General features: G+C 33.1%; 1 protein-coding gene across 6 annotated transcripts in view; it reads left to right on the top strand.

Annotated features, from left to right (window-relative positions):
• Positions 1–25,211, top strand: part of Ypel (Yippee-like) — a 106,482-nt gene that overhangs the window by 71,985 nt on the left and 9,286 nt on the right. For 3 of the 6 annotated variants that reach the window (XM_077433565.1, XM_077433563.1, XM_077433564.1), the window contains one exon: positions 8,883–9,016. In XM_077433565.1, the coding sequence (XP_077289691.1) occupies positions 8,883–9,016 (134 nt within the window). Of the gene's footprint in view, positions 1–8,826; positions 9,017–25,211 lie in introns of all 6 variants that reach the window. The other 3 variants (XM_077433566.1, XM_077433567.1, XM_077433568.1) reach the window with 1 other exon arrangement.

Here is a 25,211-nt window from a genome sequence, read left to right as displayed (position 1 = left end):
TTCGAACTCGAGATTTTAACTGATCACTGATCACGTTTTCATGATCTAGAAAAAATGTGTGTGTGTCAGTGTATTTTGGGGATATTTTTATTTTTAAATGCTTTATATTCTCACTAAATTCTGTTCACAATACATCTTATATCTACTGATAATTTTATATTTTACAATTTTAATTTAATTTTGTTAGTAATCATAGTACATATTATATTATTCTAATGTTAATGCACAGCATAATAGGAAAAAGAGCTCAAAAACCTATTTACAAGGGGATTTTTTGAGTATCTTAGTATCGGTTTCTGAAATGTTTTTTAATTTTTTAAGTTGGCCGGAAATGGTACTTCTCCTTATGTGTCTTTTTTTAAAGTTTTTGAATTCAATTATCTCCCAAACCCCTAACTGAATCGGACTGAAATTTAATATCAAAAAGTTTAAGCTTAATACCAATTTATATATAAAATTTAGTGAACACTCATCAACCGGAAGTGATGGTTAACTCCTGTTCGGCTATTCTTCCTCTATTTTTTTCGACCTTTTGAATATGTGTCCTCTTCGCCAGAAAATTCAAATTTAATCCTTGTATCAATGTGATGAAAGTAAAAAATCATTAAATATGATAAACTGGAGTTGGGATTTTTTTTAAAAACTATGTTTCATTGTTTTATTTTGACCATGTAAATTATTTCTGTCTTAGTTTATAATATTTATAGCGATGTTAATTAATAATAAAAAAAATGATAAAAGTTCGACAACCGGAAGTAGACATTTTGTCTCGTGTACGTTTTCTTATATTTGTGCTCAATTTGTATCGAAAATGCTCTCATAGCTGATACACATGTGTGAACGTGTATGTTTCATTATCGAATTTTGTTTTTTATACTTCTTATATTCCTCAAATACATAGATAAAGTCGCGGGTTGGTCACATCCGACTAGTTTGTTCATGTACAAACTATTAGGCATAAGTTTTCGTATTCACAACCGCGTCTCCCATCCTTTATTCTCTGTCTTTTATGCACGTGTACCTTGAGTTGCAATATTTAAAAAATCAGCGGAAATGTAAATTATAGCCACATTGTAATGCATTTATGAAATTCCATAGAATTTCCTATCTCAAATACCTTGCATTTTTACATCTTAAAGGTTTTGATAGTTAAAAGTTTTATGCGATACCTGTTAGTGTATGAAAAAACTAATATGTGTATGTACGAACCAGACTGTAACATATGTACATATGTATGTACATATATATATGTATGTACATATATATGTATGTACATATATATGTATGTATGTACATATATAAGATTTACATTGTGCCCCTGCAAGTCCTTCCGGACAGCCCCTTTACTACTTATCTTCACTCCGCGAATTTTATGAGAGGCTGTATAGCTCCACGCGATCTGGAAGTCTCATGACCGTAATTAAAACTAGAGTTTCTCTCCAGAATTATCTCTCTGGACGATTAAATATGAGAAGGAGGTGCAACAGAGGCGCAAATACAAAAATTCTCCTTTACCTTAACTTCCTTTATATTCACTGGGGAAAATAATGAATATCCTATTGTAATTTTATTTTAAGTCTTTTATTTTAGGTTGTTGACCTTTCATGTCTCGTATCGTTGACATGTACATAGGTGGTTAAAATCGCGAATGTTTTGATTTAATCTTGCACTTTTCATAGTTAACTTATTCACTTTTAACTGCAAGCTTTGATAAAAAAGCTATTTCGATTAAATATGTCAAAAATAATATTGAAATGTTTTTCTAGTCAGAAAAGTATATTTGCTTTCAAACCCCATTCTCGCATGTAATATAATAAGATTTTTTTTTGCTTCTCGACAGTGTTCGGTTGAATTCACTAAAAGAACAATGCGTAACTAGAATAAATAGTAAATTGTACATCGTTCAGTGGATTTAATCTCAATTTTCATTTTATTTTTCACATTAAATTTCACTTCTGAATTGAGAAATACTTGTATTATGTAGATTTTTAATTATTCGATTGTATTGATCAAATGTCGAGATGATACGTCAGCTTTGGAACTTCATTGTGCGTCTCGGTGCACGCCAGACGAGTAGGAAATTGAACGGCGTATGTACCGATTCGTGTTATTTACTTTATTTTTTAAAACGTGGAAAACCTCGCTCAAAATAGCTCACACGAAAGGAAAAGGGCAAAGGAAAACTAATAATCATGGTCAACCTTGAACAGTTTGGAAAGCGGCACACATGTACATAGTATTGTGTACAAGCGTTCTTGAATATACATACACGCTCTTGCATGTAAGTTCAACAAACCACTGTGATAAACGTTTCTTTAAATTTTTATTTTTTTGTAAATCCACTGGGATACATATTTTTTGTGAGCTTTTAAATTATTTTAGCTAACAATCGAACCCCGAATCCAATTCCTGTCCGTCTGTCTGTATAGTAAACCTGTTTTAGTGTACCGTCAAATGGTCACTCTCAAAAAGGTTGACCTTCCTACTTATAGACAGTCTCGCTTCTACCCACCCACGTCGGGATGCGATCTTAAGCTAAATGTACATATGTACATATGTATTACTTTGATCGATTTAAATGCATAATTCGTGCACACGAATTACGCGCTTTCAGTGCTCATACTCGCTACCACTGAAAACCAGTTTGTTCTCTTTCGCAAATAATAAGCGTAGAAATATAAATGTAGTTGAAACGCTAGCCTAGAATCGACTTTTTTACGTTCAATAGAATTTTACGAGATTTGAATTGAAATTTTCATTACGTGCAGTCACGATTTGTGTCGATTTTTTCCCCTTTATTCGTATGTTATAATATTATGTAAAGGTGTTTTTCGTTAATCGAAATTGAGTTGACAGTCTTAGTCAAACGTCGACTTTGATCTTTTATTTTAGTAATACATATATCTCGAAGTGTATTGTTATAGTATATTGTTCAAACATCATGAAGTTAGTTTTAGACGCTCCGAATCTACACACTTTAATATATAGACATTTTATAGTTGAATCAGAGCTGTTGAGATTGATATGGTATATGTACATGTACTTACGTACATATGTATACATATACATATGAACATAGACTGAAAAAAGTGTATATGTTACAATCCAAGTGTATAATCCGATTCGTTCATGAAAATACTACATAGTTTGTTTATGCACGAACTATTTATTGGTTTTAGTTTAGTTTAGCACTTACTGCCATCAAAAGCTATCTTCAAATAGACTCAAGAATTGTAAATATGTTTTTGAGCTATTTTTCCTATTATGCTATACATTAACACTAGAATAAAATTGTAAAATAGAAAATGATCAGTAGATCAGTAGAAATTAAAATAGATATAATATGTATTGTGAACATACCTTAGTAATAATAAAAATAATTAAAAAAAAAAAAAAATAGACTCACCAGCGCACACAACTTTTAGCTGTAAAACCTTTTAGATATCAAAACGCCGAGTATTCAAAAGGGAAATCCTAAGGAAACCACTTACAATGTTCCCATAATTCCAGTTTCTTTATTCAATCGTATTCAAACGATTGAGAATACTTAATGCCCAACAGTTTGTGCATAAGCAAACTAGTTCGTTTGTCAATTTGTTCTTTTGTGTACATTATAACTGGCTAGATTCGTTCGTAAATGAAGACACTAGTATATTCATGAACGAACGAAGTGTATATTTATTTGGACTGTAATATATACACATGTATGTACATATGTACATATATTCAATGTTTATGATGGAAAGATTTGAATATTTGTATACGTTTTTCATTTCTTGATATAATACTGGCAATTTTTTTTTTTAATTTAAGCAAATATTGTTTCTCTGCCTTTTCTTCTATCTTTTCTTTAGCAACTACATAAAAGCTACCCTTCTCAAAACTATATTATTTCTGTTTGACACGTAGTCCGCTACATGTCAACCAGTAAAAATGTTTATCGAAGCGAATCAACAACATTCTATTTATAAAATCCAGTACATACATACATATGTACATACACTTTATTGAATAAATCATCACACTACAAATCTATTGCAATTTTGTTTGTAGTGAAACAAATGTCGACAAGGTCGCCTTGTACGATCGATTTAACAAAATAGACGAAACGTTTCGTGAGAACTCGACCGTTTCAACACCTACCGGACCTGCGATGCGTAGTACATACGTACTACAGTTCATAACAACAATTTCACCTTTATTATTATTTTAGTAAATTGCATGTTACAATTGTTGTCGTTGGCTAAAGCCAAAAAACGCTTTCGAAATGTGCCACATTCGTGTTCTTGAAAAACGTTTCAAAATGTTACCAATTTTGCAAGAAGACTCGTCGACGCCACTGCCGTTCCGATTATGTACGAGCAGACCTTGACAAATGTGCTGTATGCGGACAAATGACCAAATTAGCGGAAAAATGCATCCGTAAAATCATTACCGGTGTTTTACGATTGTATTCTGTGCATTTTACGGTCTATCCGTGCTGCATTCGCTCATCATCGCCACCCACATGACGTTCGCTTTCACCTAAAAAGAAAGAATAATTTGAACATTGTACTTACATATATGGGTGATGGTATAAATGTGATCGGTAACTCTCGCCGTGAGTGACTTTCATCACGGTACCCGCTCTAAAATAATCAGCTCGTGCTTTGATCTCAATAAGCGTGAAACGAAATTGTTTATGTTTCTACTATAGGGACAATTTTCCCAATTGTGTATGAAAATGAGATGTTTGTGTGAAGTCGTCCATGTCAAAGAAAAACGACGAGCTTTGTCAAACGAATTTTATATATTCACTAGTGCATACATAGGTACAAATGTATTTTGGCATAACTTTTTGGTCTGTGAATAAATAAATAAAAACCGCAAATTAGTAAATTATCACGTTCATTCGCCGGGAAAATGTTTCACAAGTTGGTGTGAATCTAAATTGGGTGACTATATTGTTTTTCGTTAGACCGCACCATAGCCGGGACTCTTTCAATATCGTAAAAATATTTAAATTAACCAACTAACTGTGAAATTGTGTTTTGATGGTGAAATATACTTCGTGCTTCAATTTTAGCATCAAACGAAATTTTTCATTTTGTGTAAACATTTCTCGTGTATACGCGGCTTGGATTCGTTTACGTTTTAATACGATCATGACTCGATTAATTGATTCTCAGTATACATAGAGAAGAAGGTGGTTCGGTAGTTTGGAAACCATCTTTAGAAAAAAATGAGGAAAAAGTTTTTGATACATTTTCATACTTCGCATCCGTTGTACCTACTTAAAGCTTTATACACACAGATTATTAAAGGATTTCCAGTATTAGTAAGAAGTCGCATGTGAATCATTTTTTTTCGAGGCTTTTGATGGAATGTCGAAATGTGAATATTGACATTCGTTGCCCTAATATATGTATTCATACATCTTTATATACATATAGTGCTTTCTAAATCAACAAGATATTTTCATGGAAAACCTAGATTTTTCCATGTATTCAATTAAATCACTGTTTTTCAGATTATTTAGTATTTCTACGCATACATACATCTATTTATTTACAATTTTACCATAGTAACATTACAGAATAGCTCCAAGTCTTCAATATGGATAATCAAAAAAATCTTCCACGATGCTCTCCAAGAGGCGGAGGGCATCAAGGTGGGCGGCGAGACGATCACCAATATAAGATATGCTGATGACACGGCACTAGTCGCTGAAAATTTAGCAGACCTGCAAAGATCTCTAGACCGTGTACATCAAGAAAGCAATCGAAGAGGTCTGCGCATAAATCTAAAGAAAACAAAATTTATGATAGTAGATAGAATGCAAACAGACACCGGGAATCTAACCTTGGATGGAGAGGTGATAGAAAGAGTAAAAAGATTCAAATACCTGGGTACCTGGCTGAATGAAGAGATGGACCCAGATGAAGATCTAAAAATCCGCATCGAGATGGCTAGAACAGCATTTGTAAAAATGAAGGCGGCCCTTACAAACAAGCATCTCAATCTTCATACGCGGTTGAGATTCGCGAAGAGCTACGTCTGGACAGTATTACTACACGGATGTGAGACGTGGACTCTGAAAACCAAGATGATCAGCCGCATTGAAGCTTTTGAGATGTGGGTCTATAGGCGTATGCTGAAGATTCCGTGGACCAAAAAGATATCAAACGAAGCTGTCCTCGGCATGATGGGGAGAGGCAGGGAACTTGTTTCTGTCATCAAGCGGAGAAAGATGGAGTACCTCGGACACATGATACGGGGTCCAAAATACGAATTTCTCCGTTTGATAACCATGGGGAAAATAGAAGGAAAAAAAATGGATTGGCAGGAAAAAGTTATCTTGGCTTCGAAACATGCGCATGTGGACCGATATGAGCGCCGAAGAGCTGTTCCGAGCCGCTGAAGACCGATGCGGATATATTCAAATAATCGACGAGGTGGTCGCCAACGTCCGGATGCGGACAAGGCATTAACAAGAAGAAGAATCAAAAAAAATGTTACAAATTGCAAAATGCAAAATAAATACAATATGGACTACGTTTACGTTCTCAAATTAAACAATTCTTCAACCAAAACAGCATATTTTAGATTAAACAAATCTAAGTTACATTAAAGAAGTCTGGCTGAGGCTGCAATGGCGTCTGGTCTATATGGGCTGCGGGGCTACAGCCCTCCCAGTATAGTACAAATGCATGCTATTTTTCCCGTCCATATGGACTGCAGGGCTGCAGACCTCCCAGTATAGTACATATGCATGCTATTTTTGTCTGCATTTGATCACCGGTGTGGTCAAAGAGCTACTACAGCCCGATTAATCTCTGCAGCCCCCCCCCCCCTCTATGAATTCTCACGAGCCGCCACTGGTTGAGGGATTTGATACCTCTTGCAATAGGTGTCGAAGCCGTCAAATTGGTACGTGCCACAGGAAAAGAGAACAAACTGCTGCATATACATAATGTACCTGAGTTGGCCGGAAACATTGAAGTTCAATTCTGTAAGAATTTGAGGATTGATCACCAAACCAGTATTCCAGGATTCATATGAACAAATATTTTTTTGTTCATATGAAGTGCCAAAAAATTCAAAATCGGTTTTATGCTAGAAATACGTTCTATATGCATTTTTGAAAAAAAAAAAACTTTTTGATTTTCGAAAAATATCGATTTTCTCAAAACTAGAACTTTGACTTAAAGTTCTCTGCCAATATACGAAATATATCTATCTAATACTGGAATAGGTGACTTTTATGTAACCAGATATAGTGAAAAAGTTTTTATTTAGAAACAATATATATGAAAGGCAATTTAAAGAATAGATTTCGGAACATATGTACTTTGAAGGCTAATTTTCAAAAAATTATATTTTTTCCTATACGTTATGAAGAAAAAATAGTATGCCAGTTTTCGAACACTGGTTTTGGCACCCACGCTGGCATGTTTGTAAATTAACTCAGGTAGCAGTAAGTGGCAATGGCGAACTCAAAGGTAAATGGGTCAGAAATATTTAACGTTCAAAATAATATTTTAAAATAGACAATTAAAAATTATTATTTTGTTCCGATAAGCGAGCGCTGACTTTACGTCCAACTGTTTTTAAATACAAAAAAAAATCGGATGTGACCAACCCATGACTTTATCTATGTATTTGAGGAATATAAGGAGGTCACTAAACAAAATTAGATATTGAACCGTACAAACACATTCACACATACCGGCAGCATTATGAAATACTAATAGCTATGACAGCATTTTCGATAAAAATTGAGCGCCAATGTATGGAAACTTGCACAAGACAAAAGTTCTACTTCCGGTTGTCGAATTTTGTTTAATTAAAATCACTAGCAGTATATATATGTACATAATAAATATCAAGAAGATTAAAATAATTTAAAAGGTCAAAATAAAATAATGAAATATTGTAATAAAAAAAATACTACTTCCGGCTTAAGAATTTTGACCAAAACTTTATCAGCTCTAAGTTAGTATATAAAGAATACAAATATAAATTTTCAGCTTGATACGGTCAGGGGTGTGGACAAAGTAGTGGCGACAACATTTTTGACCTTTCCAAGAGGAAAAAAATCCCACTTCCGGTTTATAAAATTAAATGATATTTTTTTATTTTCATCACATTGACACAAAAATTATACGTGAATTTTTTCGTGACGAGCACACATGTTTAAGAAGTCGAAAAAAATAGTGGAAGAAAAATCGAACAAGAGTAAACTGTCACTTCCGGTTGACAGATGCTTACCAAATTTTATAAATCACTTGGTATTAAGCTTAAACTTCTAGATATCAAATTTCAGTTCAATAAACCAAAAGGTTCTTTAGAAAAACATAAAAAACCTCGATTCTCTTGAGTACAAGTACTACTTCCGGTTCAGATAAAAATATTTAAAAAATATGAGGTTATAAAATTTATAATTTATATTACATGTGAAAAAATTCAGGCCCATTCATTTAGCGGTTTGGGAGATAATTGAATTCAAAAACTTCAAAAAAAGGGGACACCTATAAGTCCGGTCAACTTAAAAATTTGAAAAATATTTACGCCGTGTCGATAAGAATTTCAGTAACCGATGCTAAGTTTCAGTTCGATAGGACTAACGGTGTTCAAAAAATCATGAAAGCTGTGATCAGTAATCGATTCTGAGTTCGAATCAGTTAAAATCTCGAGTTCGAATTTTCGCATGATCACAAAACTTCATCTATTGTTACTACTTACATGGATAAAGTAAAAAACGATGGTATGTAGTCCAATGCTTGCACGGTCACTGACAATAAGAAGTAGATTGACAATGACTTTTTTTGTTTGCGTATGTAACAGATATGCCGATGGCGAGATCTGCATAGTGTTAACGTGATGATGATGATGGTTTGCAGTTGAAGCGGTCACGGCGGGTGGGGGCGGCACGATGGTGAAGACGTTCCAGGCTTACCTGCCGCCCTGTCACAGAACCTACTCCTGCATACATTGCCGCGCGCACCTGGCCAGTCACGATGAGCTCATATCCAAGGTAAGAGAGAAAACAATTAATCCGTATATAATATAAAATAAAGTAAAAATTCGCACAGCTTGGGTGCACGCGAAATGCACCCGCTCGCGGTGCAACAAACTCCAATCCGAGGTCCCCAACCCGTCTCAACGGTGCTATTATTATATATTTTTTCCTTTTTATCGATATACGCACCATGAGATTTCACGTTATATGTACGATAACCGATTTTATGTTCATACATATATCGCGTTGTCTGAAATGCTTTTCGTTTGGTGCACTCTCTAACTGAGCGGTTCGTTTTACTGCTTTCGGATATATGTGAGCTGTTTTAATTGCAGGTGGCATAAGTCCACTTTTCATCATTTTCAGAAATATCTCTCAAAGCATTAAATATTATGGTTTGCGTTCAACAATATTTAAAAATACTGGTGGCCTATAATACGTTTATCTGCTTTTCCAAGATGATGGACATACCGAATTAAAATAAGTGATAAGATTTTGTGAATCAAGTCAAACAGAAATAGTTTTTTTGGAACTGAAGACTGGACTTTCACATATAACGACTCATTTGTACATATGTACATAAATAGCAGGGTATTGTTTTGTTAAATTGACGTTAAATCTTCTTTCGTTCATTTATTACTAAAACACTTTGTTATCTTCGGTCGAGACACGATATCGTGACATAATGTTCTATTACATATATATATATATATATATATATATATATATATATATATATATATATATATATATATATATATATATATATATATATATATATATATATATATATATATATATATATATATATATATATATATATATATATATATATATATATATAGTACCTATACATATATGTACATAGGTGTAGTAGTAAACGTATCAGTATAAATAGTTGTAACATTTAATACTGATATGTTTCTAAAAATGCACATTGTCTTGCCAATTGTTAAAATACACAAACACTTGCCACAGTGTGGCTGACGATATTATACACTCTAGCACTGCGTAGTTTCTCAAAAGGTAATTGTGCTCTGCCTTATCTTCAACCGCACGCTTTCAATTGTTTAGTTTTATAAATACAATTTTTTTTTAGATTCATTAGAGTACAGTTTTTCTTATACATACTGCCGTATCGTAAATATTTTTGATATATGTATGTATATAATAATATAACAATACGTTTGCGTTTTTAGTACGATTTTTCTCATAATTAAATGATAATTTCAATTCTTGAAATTTCTTTATTACACGTGAATAATGAGCACACGTTGCGTGTCGACGTTGTATGTTTTATAAGTAGAAAAAAATGCATTATTATTATAATTGTTTACTTCATATTTGTATTTTTGTGCAAAGCGGAACTTGTCATTGAACTGTGTTTTTTTTATCTTATTTTGTACTCTCTTCTATAATTCAAATTTGTACCATAAAGAAATCACAAGAACGACATTTTTCTTTTCTCTCTATTAAGATTTCATTCGTTTTTCGAAAACAAACAAACTGAACTATCGCACATCGAAAATAATTCATAATATTTTGATTGTGATAACACACAATAAAAAGAACACTAGTGACTTAGTTATTTATCATTATTTACGGCTAGATAAGAACAATTTTGTAGGAAAAAAGAAATGAAAACAGTTACACATTCTTCATAAGAATGATAAGAGCGCGTATATAAATATTGATTTAATTCTAATGCATTTATAGTAAATCAAATATGTCTCAATTTTTATAAGTAGCTTGTTTGCGATCATGTGATCGATTAATGTCATAGCGACTTATTGTAATAACATTCGTCAGTTTACCAGTTATACATACATACATATGTATGTACATATATGACTTTCATAATATTTTTCACACTAATTTTGTTTGTTTAATTACGCGCCAAACTACAGTATTGTATTTTATTTTTATATGCATATTTATATATATATACTAGGAAGGCCTAACAGGTAAACCCCAATGTGCCTTCCTGGCCAATTAAAAACATTAATAGAGCAATTTGACAGAGCATTATAGAGACATCTATGGATAAATTTGACAAATATTTTTGCAGCATTTTATAAATCAGCAAATAAAAAATACTGAAAACTCGAAATTTGTGGGAAATAGGACAAGGTTTCCAATTTATTGGCACCGTTTCAATGAAATCAGATAAATTCGCAAACTTTAACGAATTTAAACGATCGACCTGTAGTCACATATCCAATCACCGAGCCAGGGATTGAACCCGTAACCGCTCAGTTGAAAGCATTACACGCTAAACACTGATCTACGCTGCTGGTTAAATTTACATATATAATACATATGACATACAAATTTTATTTAATAATCAATATTTGGAGAAAAATAATCTTTAGCTCGAGCATTTGGGGCACACCAATCAAAGCGTACTTTGAAACATTTGTACATATTATATACATATGTATTGAAAATACACACATACATATCCATATTTTTGGGATTTTCTTATTGATATTTAAGAATATACTTATACATACTGTTTAATAGTCACGGAAGCGCTTAAATTTCTTAGCGCAACAATTTTCTTTTCGAACATACATACATACATATCTGCATTTTTAATTTGTATTTCCTTTTATGTATTTATGAAACAATGAGAATATCTATTTGCATATGAAATTAAAACGACCGTTTTGGTAAATGTATTAAATAGAAAACTAATCAACAATCGTACATACATATATGGTTGTAATTTTGGCTATAGAATCGACCCACACAAGTATGTATATTATTATACATATAATATTGGATCTTTTTTTGTAACAATATAAAAGCAAAGTTTGGACAAAGTGGGCAAAGACAACAACAATGTACCTACTATATCATTTAATTTTAATAATGTGCTTTCTTAATCATCTTAATTGTGGGACTATTTTACAAGCAGACTATAGTATTAAAAGTATGACGACAACTTTTACAGGAAGAACATTGATTAATTAATTAATATAATGCGTATTTCTATCTACAATTATGTATGTATGTATGAATAGTCTTGTTTGTTCATTTTTTGCACCTAGACTATGTCGCCTTTATATGAAAGTGTGTATGTATAACGAGCTGCGTTGTTTAGTATATTATAACGAGCAATGTGCGCTCACATCTCGATCGCCTTGAGTCTTGCATCCTTATTGCGATTATTACCGCGAGGTGAATTCACACGATTCTCACTTTTTTATCCGTGCTGTCATATTAGTTCTATATAATTTTTCAATTGTTAGATTCGTTCGTATTCTGCCGCTTATAAATAGTTCTGCTTGTATTGAATACACTTGCGAAATTGCAAATTTGGGCCGATTTCAATCACATCGTGCACGTGCAGCGAATGTTAATAGATGATAATCGTCGTCGAGTGTTATCACATTACAGGATGCGGCGATAATGGAAGAAATTCGCGTGTGCAGAATGTTGACACAGTTGATTTCGACGGGGCACAATAATAACACCGACGAAACCCCGCGGTTTCTCTTTCTCTCTCTGTCTATTCGGAATGTTATTGTTTATCGATGCGTGTTTTGTAAAAGTCAATATGTCGTTAACGGTGTTTTCGTGTGACATTTACTCGCTTGTTTGTTTTATTGCCCGTAAAAACGTTAGTGCTAAACGTGGGGGTGGAATTATGGGGGTTGTCCGATTCGTAGGTACTGTAGGTGAAAATGTGCCGATTTGAATTGTGCGGGATTGCTCTAGCGCCACGAAATCTGATATCTTTACGAACTATAAATAACTGTTATTTTTAATTCATCAAGTATATGTACATATGTATATGTATGTAAATTTTTTAATGTGTTAAATCAAAATTTTATTTCCGTTTCGCAATCAGTAGTCAGGGCTGTGGAGTCGTTTCAAAATTTACCGACTCCAATTTTATTTTACGATTCCAACGTGAACGATTTGAGTTAGATCGACTTTTTTGCCAACGTATAAAATTGTTAGTAATAAAAAATTAAAGAAATTAAAAAAATTATTCAAATTTGACATGTAACCCAATTTATTGAATTATTGGTAATTAAATAGGTATTAAATAAATACACAAAAGAATTTCATACACAAATAAATCAATGAGAAAAAACGTAAAGGAGGTATGTAAAAAAGAGTAAAATTGAGAATAACAAAAAGTATGAGATGGAGAAAACAGTCGGTTTTGGCAACAACACATCCAAATATGTGCAATTCAATGATTTATTAAATTTTAATTTATTATCGAATTTACTTAAATATAATTGGAAACATACCGTAATACTATTAATTGAGGAAAATAACAAAAAGGAGTCAAATTCGGTTGGTTTTTTAACGACTCAACAGCCCTGGTTGAATCACATGATGCAAACATTGTAGTGATTTATAATTTCATATCGAAAGAAAATTTTTGGTTAAAAACTTGTACGTTTGTGATTGAAATTCTTATATGCCTTCTGTGATTGATTTATCGAGTCTAATTTTGTTATAATATTTAATCTTCAACATATTTTTAATATCCATACATATGTACATATGTATGTATAGCTACTTAATTTTTTAGCTGGAATTTAAACTAGAATGCAAACTTTTATAGCTGAATTATTTTGAAAATATTAATGACTTTTTCCAAGCGTGTATTCTAATTTTCGATATGTATTTTTATTACCAAGTTTTCTTCCATTGCCAAGTTTAGCTTTTTGCACGTAAACGTCCGACTTATGTAGAAGCAATTATTTTGATGTTTTCGAACGCGCTTGCACTTCGAGTTGCTCAAAGAGAAATGAAGCTTACTTTGCGGTTCTATTTCACTTTGAAGTTTTGCTGCAATTTATGTTTATGTATTTTGTAAGCTGGTGCTATTGTACTTCCAATGCTACTGTTGATTAATTAACTTTTAACTTGTCTACGACCTTTGATTTAATTATGACGTACACAAAGTACCTTAAACTTTGTTTTACTTTATTATATAAGTATGTGCATACATAAGTATGCGTAACAAGCAGCATAGCTCAGTTGTTAGCTTATAATATTAATAACTGAGGGGTTATGGGTTCAATTCCTGACACGCTGCTCCTAGCCAAACCTTGGATATATGTGACTCCAGGTCGATCATTTCCTATCAGAGTTGCCAATTTATCTGATTTCATTGTTGAAACGGTTCCAAACAAATTGGCAATCTATCCTTATTTGTCACCATTATGTCACATAATTTCAAATTTATAATAATAATAAAATAAATATATAAAAAGTACATGTGTACAAATTTGGCCATAGGTGTCGCCTAAGGCCAAACCCCTTAGTGGCAACATGGTAAATATAAATTTATATTAAATAAAATAACAATAACATGTTACCGATCGATCGAGTGTGAAATATATTAGTTTTAGCTTGAATCGATATTGTGTGCTATTTTAGGAAAATTGACATTGTATTCAATCAATGTGTATTGTATTATATCAAGGGAAATTGAAAAAAAATATATATTATAAGAAAAAAGTCGTTCAAAGTGTCTTCGAGTGGAAGTGACAACCGGTAGACAATGGGGGTAAATATTAGGTCGTAGAAAATCTCGGAAAAACGTAGGACGCATTCGGAAAAATTTATACGTACAAGCTGAAATTAGTATGATATTTCATATGGGTGTCAACGTTACGATTTATTTATTGTTTGAATTTATATAGAAAATTTGAAGCTTTTCGACAAATATACGTAGATATATATTGTACGTGCTCTATTCAGATCGTTCCCCTTTTCGAACCCTTAATTTGGTGGAAGCCATAGAGGAAAATTCACAGTAGACCGAACAAAGAATTGTCCCGTGTCTACTAGGCGAACGATCGCTTTTCCAAAGTTCCTTTGTCGTTCAAGCCCTATCATCAAACGTTGAATCGCGTCAATAATTCAAATTTGTCACTTTCGAATAAATTACGATAAAATAAAAAGCTTTTTTTTCGTTTAGACTCGTGTATGTGTACGTGTGTATTTTTAATTAAAATGGGATTTACGCGACCCTTGCCGTGCTAAGCCGTTAACTGACCACATTGTCACGTTAGTTTGCTTATGGCATCTAATAGGGCCATATCTCTTGTGCTTTCGTTTTGTATGCAAAGTGCTTTTTTATACGAAAATGCACCAAGTACATATACCCAGTGGTGTAGTGCTAAATAAAAAAGAACCAGGGTGGTGTTTAATTTTTACGACCCCCCCCCCCGCTTTTTTCAATACTTAAAAAAATATGTATCCTAATATTGGTAGTTCAAATATTCTTGTTGAAATTGTGATTTTATTTTTTACTTTATAAAAACATCCAAACTGCATCCTCTTCAACATCTTTGATTTTGCAAACCTGTGTTTATGTGCCAACAGCAGCATTTGATTTTAGCAGTGCTAAAGCCATATCAATACGCATGTACATATGTACATACATATGTATATGCCAAAAAAATCACATTTTAACATGTGAATTTAGATATGACTGTCTGTCTATTTAAGCTGAGTTCACTTATTTTATCGACCCTCAAGTGCATGGTCAATAGTTCAAAAAAATGTTTTCTTTCGAAGTTTTCGGTGGTTTTAGATAAAAAAAGCCTAAAAATTTCATCAAAACTTTATAAAGCTTTACTATGCTCAGATTACTATTCGGTTGTGGTCACCAAATGTAAGAACGAGAGTCTGCTCACAATATTCGGTATACAAAATTTTATGACATATTACCCGAAATATTTTTTAATTGTACCCGAAAAACAATTTTCATATCAATAAAAGTGCCAGGGCGGTGACCTGGCTCAAAAATAAGTACCAGGGTGACGACCAGGCCCGACCTGGCCCGACTACACCACTGCATATACCTATACATAGGATGTATTCGCTAGAACGGAAACTTTTTCGATTAAATTCTGTATGCTAATATATGTAGCATGCAATTATGTACACGAGTTTGTATTTTTGTGGGCTCTCTAATGAATTTCGTAATTAATCACATGTATGAATTAATAAATTGGATGAACAGATACTCCCCTCGATCTATGTTTCATTATATTTTTCAACAATTTACATTTTTATAATTAATTTATTAAAAAAAAAAACTCTTTCCTTAACGTGACAGCTATCCCTATATATCATAAGGTACTGTACCAATACTGTAATGTAACTTAGATATTAGGCGATTGGTACTCGTTGACCACTGGTTTATTAACACTGATCACTAAAGCCCGGATCCTGAGGGGCTGTATATTGTTCAAATATTGTAAATGCATTGTTAAAGGTTTGCCGAACCTTTTTTACAAAGGATTTACAACAATTGAACAATAAACAGCACGCTTCCGGTCTTACCTCTACTGATCACCTGATCGCGCGTTACAAAAAGGCCTCGGCGTATGAATAAACCGTATACAACAACCAATAAGGTCTCGCAACCCATTGACCAATGATCTCTCTGTGCTTACAGAACACGCTGTGTATAAATATTCGGCCAATTTGTTCCGCGCTCCATTCGGAGCTGGTTCGTCGACGGAACGACAATAAACTACATCTACCACTACTCACTGCGGCTTTCACTCCGATCTCGGACACACCTCTTCACATCCACGCTACAATACATTGAATTAAAAAAATAATAATTGTTGAAAAATAACGTAATCCCCTTCACATTGGACGACGAGGTTAACATACATTGTACAACGGTATATTTCACTGCGAGATTTGGTAAACAATCACAAATTTTCTTCTCTAAGATTCTGAAAATTCTGCATCAATCAATCAACAACTTGTAAGACATGGAATGAGCTGATATGCCGACTCTGACAAAATTGTTCAGAGTTTGTCAATTTATCCGATTTCATTGTTGAAACGATTCCTCACAAAATTGCCATCCGACATATGTACATACTATTTGCCACCACTATTTGAATATTATATACTAGTGGCCTGCGTGCACACTCTTGTGCACTCCGCAAAAGTTCGCAATTCGGATCAACGGAAGCCGCCATTTGTACTTTATATATATATTTTATATATATATATATATATATATATATATATATATATATATATATATATATATATATATATATATATATATATATATATATATATATATATATATATATATTATATATATTATATGTATGATACCCACTGCTCGAAGTGACATGTGCACATTATGCCGCGCCTCTTTCCACGATATACGATTCCAGGGGGAGAAAGAGAGACAGAGCATGATGAGTGAGTAATTCGTAAATTCTCACCAAGCTTCGTCTCTTTCCGCGATATACGATTCCAAGGGAGAAAGACAGACGGGGCATGTAACAGCGAGTACTTCGTACACACCCAAGCACACATGCATTAGACAATTATTATATAAGATAGGTAATTTCAAATTTGAATATGTACAAGTTTGAAACCATAGGTGTCGCTTTGGGGCAAACTGTTATGATACCATGGTAAAAAAAAAAAATAATGTATGCACAGTGTTCATTGTATACAGGTAGTGCAGGACCATAATAAAATGCAGCTTTCAAAAATATATTGCAAGTGAGTTACATGTGTAAGATCACCGTGCGAACCATCCCAGCCACTGCACGTTAAACCTTGTAAAGTTTAAGTTTATCGCGTACATGAAACGATCGCACGTGTTTCGCTTTTATTGGACAATTTGTTCGTTCTAGTGTGATGAGGCCCGAAGTAGAGTCCATCAGAGCGTGTTAAAAAGCGGTCGTTGACAAACTAGTCGTTGACGTCGCTTTTCTTTTTCCCTCGGACACCTAGCTGTGGAAAATCGCCATTATCGTCGCATGCCGGACAACCAGGTAGGTATCTATAATGGTAGGTACGTGTGAATTTCGAGATCGATACGCAATTTTCCCACGTCGAAAACAATCGTGAGCGAATACTTATTCTGACATCGAAGAATTTTTCTCATACATGGGTTTATGTCTCTATAATGGCATGGCGAACGGGTTACCCAACCGAGCTTTATGAAATTTGACATGGCTTTGGCTAAAAAGCGCCGCTTCGTGACACACGTAATCGCGTTTTCTTCTCGTCTGTTGGAAGCTATAAATATAGTACAGGTAACCCTTAAACTGCCAATAAATTATGGCGAGCGTGATTCGCAATATCGCATCTCATGAATCTGCCACATACCTGTACACTTACATATACCCAATCGGCAAACAATCGAATTAAAATCACGGCGTTTAAGAAATGACGTGTATATACATACATATATTGTTACATTTTATATTAGAGCATCGGATAAATTGTAGACTCTTGGGAGTTTATTAGTCGATAGACACGATGCAGACAATTTATAGATGTCAGTTGACAAATTTGTTTCCAGAGATGATATGTTGAACTTTTCCTTTTAGTAGCCAGAGTTGAATAAACTCGAACATCAAACTAATCTTTACTAATTTGAATCTATTCCTCTATTCTATATCTTCTCCGGCTTTTATCAAATTCATCATTTTAATTTTCTTTTTATTAAATAAATGGACTTAAATGTCAATTCGCATTGATCAGCACGGTTGTGGAATTTATTCAATATTGCATGACTTAAGGTTCATTTATACTAGCACAGGACAATCCGGCAACTGTACGTATACAGCAGTACGAAAAATATTCTTTAGTACATTCTACATACATATGTATGCACATTCTGTATACATTATGCCAGCAGTGTGTATGTTTAGTACCAAGTGATCAGTGGATTCGATCCGCCATACTGCTGGTTAGATTTGGGGGTATTTATGACTCCAAATTGATCTTTTTTTTATCAGAGTTTGCTAATTTTATCCGATCATTGTTGAAACGGTTCCTCAAAATTGATTAATTGATAAATTAAAATCATCTTTCCTGTTGTCACAAATCTTCTGTATTTATTGTGTGTATAATTTGTAAAAATTATGTACAAAATCTAAATCCATAGATGTCTCAATCGATTAATTATGTAATTAATTAATTAATTAATTGTTATTTCGTGTTCTTCAGCTTCTGGAAATACAGTGATTTATGTAATAAAAAAATGCTGCATTGCTTGAAATTAATTGTCCAAGAGGCGCATTGGTAAAAATAAAATAAAATAAATTAATATGTTCCTTAAATGTATGTATGTGGATTGGCGTATCAGTAACAACAGTAACCGACACGATCTATTCATATTATACAGAATTACATGTACAGTACATTGTGAACATATTCATACATTATGTGACGTCATAGCGGCGAGTATACCCGTATATGTACTAACGAAAGTGTTGCCATGTGTTTGTATGTATGTATGTATGTACAAGCCATAATCTGTCAATATGTATGTATGTACAAGCCATAATTTGTCAATATGTATGTACAAGTATTCTTGAATCTCAGTGTTTTAAGTGTTTTCTATCGTCATCTAATATATTTATATGTTTGTATGTATGGTACCTACACATTAATCATAATTTCGATGCCTGCCAAAATCGGAATTAATTACCGTTATTTGTACATGGGCGTGTTTTGATTACATCATACGCGGTCGAAAGAGGCGAACGGACTAAAATCGACATTTAGTCAACCCCCTCCCCCACATAAAAATTCAACAGTTAGTAATATCGATGTCGATTTTCCATCTGATTTCGTTAATAAAGCAATTTGAGATGGGCGTAAACAAATCAGCCGAAGGCTTCGTTTGACCCCACGTAAATTTTCAACCGCATCATAATGTTGGTTATATTATGATTATATTCTTGTTAATTTATTCCAGTTCAGTGTTTAATTGAATATTCGACAAAGGTTCAATGTGCAGCACCTGAAACGGAATGCTGTTTCGCGTCGAGTACATGTTCTAATTATATGTATTTTGAATGTGTGTATTTAAATGGGATGATTCGACTGAAATTACCTGAAACCATTTTAATCCATTTGAAATTTAATTAGCTTAGTGCCCTTTGCTATTAGACATACATACATACATACATACATATACATATGTATGTACATATGAGCTGTTATAATTGAAAGTGGCATAAGTCCACTTTTCTTCGAAATATCTCGCAAAACATTAAATATAATGTTTAAAAATACTGGTGGCCTGTAATATGTTTATTCTGCGTTTCCGGGGTTCTGGACATATGGAATTAAAATAAGTGATAACATTTTGTGAATTAAAATCGTGTTTTTGGAACTAAAAATTTGGACTTTCAAATACAACGGCTCATATATGAATTACATATTAGTATTGTAGAAGAACTTGGACTTGTTTCGACATTGTTTGGTTAGTACACATGTACATATATGTATATAGCTGTATCGCTGGATTAATTGATGTAGCCATTGTTTCGTTCGTGAAAAACTTGTACTGTGGTTTGAAAATGCATAATGTAACTCGTGATTGCTATTCACCAACTTGAAAATAAACGTGTTTTTTTTATCAAATATTATAAGGAACGCACCTGCAAAATGCTGGTTTGACCAATTTTAGATGTAGTCAAATTTAACGCTACAAATGAGACACCTTTATTTACAGTAAAATTTTAACCATTTAAAAAAGTTTTCATTAAATTCATTCGACTTGAATTTGATTGTACTGTTTTTATGCAGCGATTCATCAAATTTTGGGTCAAGGTTTTATGTTTGTTTTTCAATCCAAGTTGTCGAATTGTTAATTTTTAATTTAATTTTTGTTTGTTTGTATATAATACGCATCAAAAAAATATTTACGCCGCAAAAACATGTACATAATCGTTTGGTTTGTTCGCTCTTAATTTGGTACTTGTTAGGCTTCAAACTAATTTTCTTCTTATATAAACGAAAATGTTTATTTTCATACATATACGAGTACACCTTGTACTGTAATATAAACCACATTTGATTTATGTTTGTATATAAAGTTGCATTGTGAAAACTACTATCGAGCGACTTCCGGAAAAGTCTTGTCAGACCCCCCCCCCCTCCTCCTCCTCCTCCTGGAGATATTTTCCTGTTCGGAAAAGTGCACAGACAGTTCAAACGTGATTGACCCGGCTAACGCTCCACAATTGCACTCGGTGCAACTCGCACACACTACATACTTCGCGTGGCGTTATTTCCTCTGAAATGTACCATTACGACTAAACTTATGCTATTTATAATATATAATACAACATTTTGGATTTAACTTGGCTCAAACGTAGTTTTATGCATTTTTTGCGATTCGAAGCCGATTTAGTATTTGATCTTAGAAAAGAGAAAAAATGGTCATTATATATGTGTTTATGTACATATATAGCCTTCGCCGATTGCACGTCGTCTGGTACATACATTTTTCGTTCAGTGCTAATAACGAAATGGTGTATGTATGTATGTGCAGAAAAAGCAGTGTGGTGTCTAGTTGTGGCTCTCCGTCAGACGCTGGTGGGCATTGCCCTCTGTAGCAGCGTCTGCGTTTCGGCGGTCGACCACCTCTCTCTGACTCAATTCCTCCATCCTGGTCATTGTCCTGGCTCCTGTAACTCCTCGTAAGGTCCTCGTCCTCGTTACCCTCCCGTCGTTACGCCCTTATGGGACGTTGCGCTTCTGTTACTCAACACGCCGACTGCGGGGTGAGTTTCGTTCGCCTTTTCTTCTCTAAGTATTATATGTATGTACATATGTACGTTCGTACTATGGTATTGAATTATTCACAGTGCTTTCGCCGGTTCGTTATGCATTTTCTTTTTCTTCGTGGCGCATGCAACTTTGCAAATTGTCGGGGTGGGTGTGCCAGCCACTCTTTTATTTATACCGGTTTTACTAGTCGAATGCTGATTGATAGCAATCGATTTAATATATTTTAAGAAAGGTAACTCTCTTGAGTACCTTACGTGCCTTGCCAAAGTCAATAGATTCATTTTTTTTATATTAGATTTATTTAGCTTTTGACATGGTAATTACTGGTGAAATCAATTTTTTTGAACCGTATCAATTGCCAATTAATTATTTTGATTAATGTTATTATCCTAGAATTTTCAATTTAAAAGGTTTTGGTTTTATTCATAGATAATTCCTATAATTAAAATTATAATAAAAATATATGATGTTATAAATCAATAGTATACATATATTTGAAATTTTACATGTAAGAATTATTGGTTTTATTATTTAATTATTTATTATAGAAATTTCTACTTCAAAAATTAAAAAAATAATTGTATTGATAAAATATTGTATGGAAAACTAGTTAAGGATAAGGATTCTTTTGTTGCTGTACTCATTATCGAAATATAATTAAAATCATTATAAAAATGATTATTAGATTAGTCAATATCATTATAAAAAATAATTTAGTTAGTTAAATTATTTATAGTAATTATATTAAACATTTTAAATGGAAATTAATTATACTAAATTGTGCTATATAATTTTTTAAGTATTATATTATTGCTTTTATTTCTTTCATCAATATATGAGCCGTTATATTTGAAAGTGGAATAAGTCCACTTTTCATCATTTTGAGAAATATCTCGTAAAACATTAAATGAAACGTTTCGCGTTTAATAATATTTAAATATATAGAAGAGGCTTGTAAAAATACTGGTCGCGTCTATTCTGCCTTTCCAAAATTCTGGATATATCGAATTAAAATAATGTTAACAATTTGTGAATTGTACTACACTACTTCTAACAGAAATAGTGTGTTTGGAACTGAAAATGAACGTGAATTGAATTTAAATTTGAATAAAAAACAAAACAGTGTTTTTATAGGAACTAATATGTATGTATTACGCGACCGCGAATTTAATTTAAATTAATTAAAAACAGATTTCTATTATTTTTTAATAATTTGAAAAAAAAATTGTATTTTTCACGCAATCTTATAATTAGAACTGGATTTTATTATATTTTGCCTCAATTTCAAAGAACACTTTTTCGACTGATGCGTTGAAATAAAACTTTCACCGTAAATGATAATGTTAATGGATTTGATAAAAAAAATCTAATTGATACTGTAATGTGATAGTTCTTTCCATGTAGCTCGTTAAGAGTTTTTATTAATTACTACATCGTGTTATCCAGGTTGTTCAGCATTTTTATAATGCATTTTTTAATTGCTATGCAAAAGTTTTACGTGCGATAATGCATCGTTCGTTGACTTTGCAAACAAATCGCTCACGTTGCATCGTCACTACAAGTACCCTAGCATATTCATACATACATACATACATACAGGCATTACTGCACTTTGACCGAACTCTTGTTTTATTTTAGCTCGTTCCTAGACACCGTACAATGTCCTGAACTCTTTCACTCACTTTCATATATTCGTATATCACAGTATATGCTTCTCTTTGTCTACTTGGATGCAGCGTTTTGTTTTTTGTGCAACATAGTTTTCAATCATGTCGAGCTAACTCAAACACAGGGTGTGCATTGTTTGTGTAAATAGCGGATTCAGTTTTAATCATCTGCGGTCGAAGATCTCTCTTAATTCAATTGGGTCGCTCGGTCGTCAGACATGCAGTAATATTTGTTAACTCGTGGTAGTATTCACGTCAGATTGTATCATACATTTATCTTTATTGTTTTTTATGTTCCATTTTAAATCGAAACATATGTTTCACTAGTAGTTTATAAGCTCATTAAGCTTTATTCGCTTGATTCAATATTTATATTATATATCTCATATTCTTTGTCGAGATTGACGATTGTTCTATATGTACATATGTACGATATGAGGGGCTGTCGCAGTAGATATAGCTTGTTGGAGATTTGCTTCTTCTTCTTCTTCTTTCCACGCCACTAACCACAATGCGTCACTCAAGACTGCCTTTTATTTATCTACCTCATGTTCAAAGAGTTAGATAATTAACAGTTTCCCCAAGGATCAAAATATTTGTTCGTTTTGATGTGCAGAAAGTCCTCCACTACGAATTTCTCACGGGAGACTAATATCTGTCTATGTGCAGCTTTGATTAAATACACATTCTAATATCTAAAGATTCATACTCCTCACAAATTTTGGATTTTGGTTCTACTTTAGCTTAATTTCTCCATTAAAGTATATGGAGAGGGTAACTTTCTTAATGTATATTGGAAAGGATAAGACTTGGATGAAGAAAAAGAAGACATTTCATTAATAACAATCCTGAAATCAGGTTTTGACGCCAAATTACTACAGCTATAAGAATACTCTCGAGCAAATATAATTTAATCTCAAAACTTTCCAGTCTTTTTTAACAAATGCTCTGTTGATTGAACTGTCGATGTTGTTGAGAGTATGCGTTTTAATTGGCAGACGGATTTGATTACATTTGACTGCAGATTGAATTAGTGATAAATCCCAAAGCGATCAACCATCTTGTTCGTCTTGCTCTAAAGCCCAGTTTCGAGCAGGTACACGTGTATTCAGAATTGTTTGAAGCGCAAATATCTAAAGGTTAAGGATGTTCAATAATATTCTAATAATACAATCCATCGTGACCCGACGTGTGTTAAAATGATTACCCTGTGACTAATACAATGCATGACTAAAAATAAAATAAAACTTGTAAGGCTAGCTGGCTATCGGCGTTCAAACACTACATGCGATCAGCACGTCAAATTATTATCATAGTGCTAACAATTCGAGGTGCGAATATGCGTTCAAAGTGATCGTGAGCAATTATTTTTTTCAGTTGCAATGCCAACGAATCTCATTTACTTTCCATTGCGTCGTAAAATAAATTTGATATTTTTGTGCGTCCCCTTTTGTTATTTACTTTATCTTTTTTGTGTGCAATATGGGGCTTTGTTTGGGATTTTAAAAAAGTGTTATGAATAATTCGGCGACGCGGGTAGAGAGACTACTATTCTGCCTGTTTTCTTCCTTCCTCGTTGTAGTCGGGTTCGTTTTTAGTTTCTTCTTTGTTCTTTCCATTCTAGTGTGTCTGCGTTGTGTGGTCCTTTGTTTGATCAGGCATATTTATTGCGCCGCCTCTCCAACTTTTTATCTAACCGTCATTCTCAAATGCTAATGTACTCCGATTCGCCTTTATATAGCGGGATAGTCCATTGTCGGATTTATTTGATACCAAAATAAACATTTTTTTCTTAAAAGACTTATCAATTTAATGGATTTTTCTTATAAAGTATTAGATCACTGTTCATTTGGACAAAACACCGTTCGAAGTACATAACAAATCAAAAACACGAACGTTCTTTCCAACACAAAAAACATATTTTTCCTATGATATAATACAGCACCGTTTTAATTTTACTCAGCTATGGCAGGGACTAGGGA

Source organism: Arctopsyche grandis, chromosome 6 (assembly GCF_051622035.1).
Source record: "Arctopsyche grandis isolate Sample6627 chromosome 6, ASM5162203v2, whole genome shotgun sequence".
Taxonomy (NCBI): Eukaryota; Metazoa; Arthropoda; class Insecta; order Trichoptera; family Hydropsychidae; genus Arctopsyche; species Arctopsyche grandis.
The sequence above is the reverse complement of the archived record's forward strand: the minus strand, read 5'-3'. Positions and strand labels throughout refer to the sequence as shown.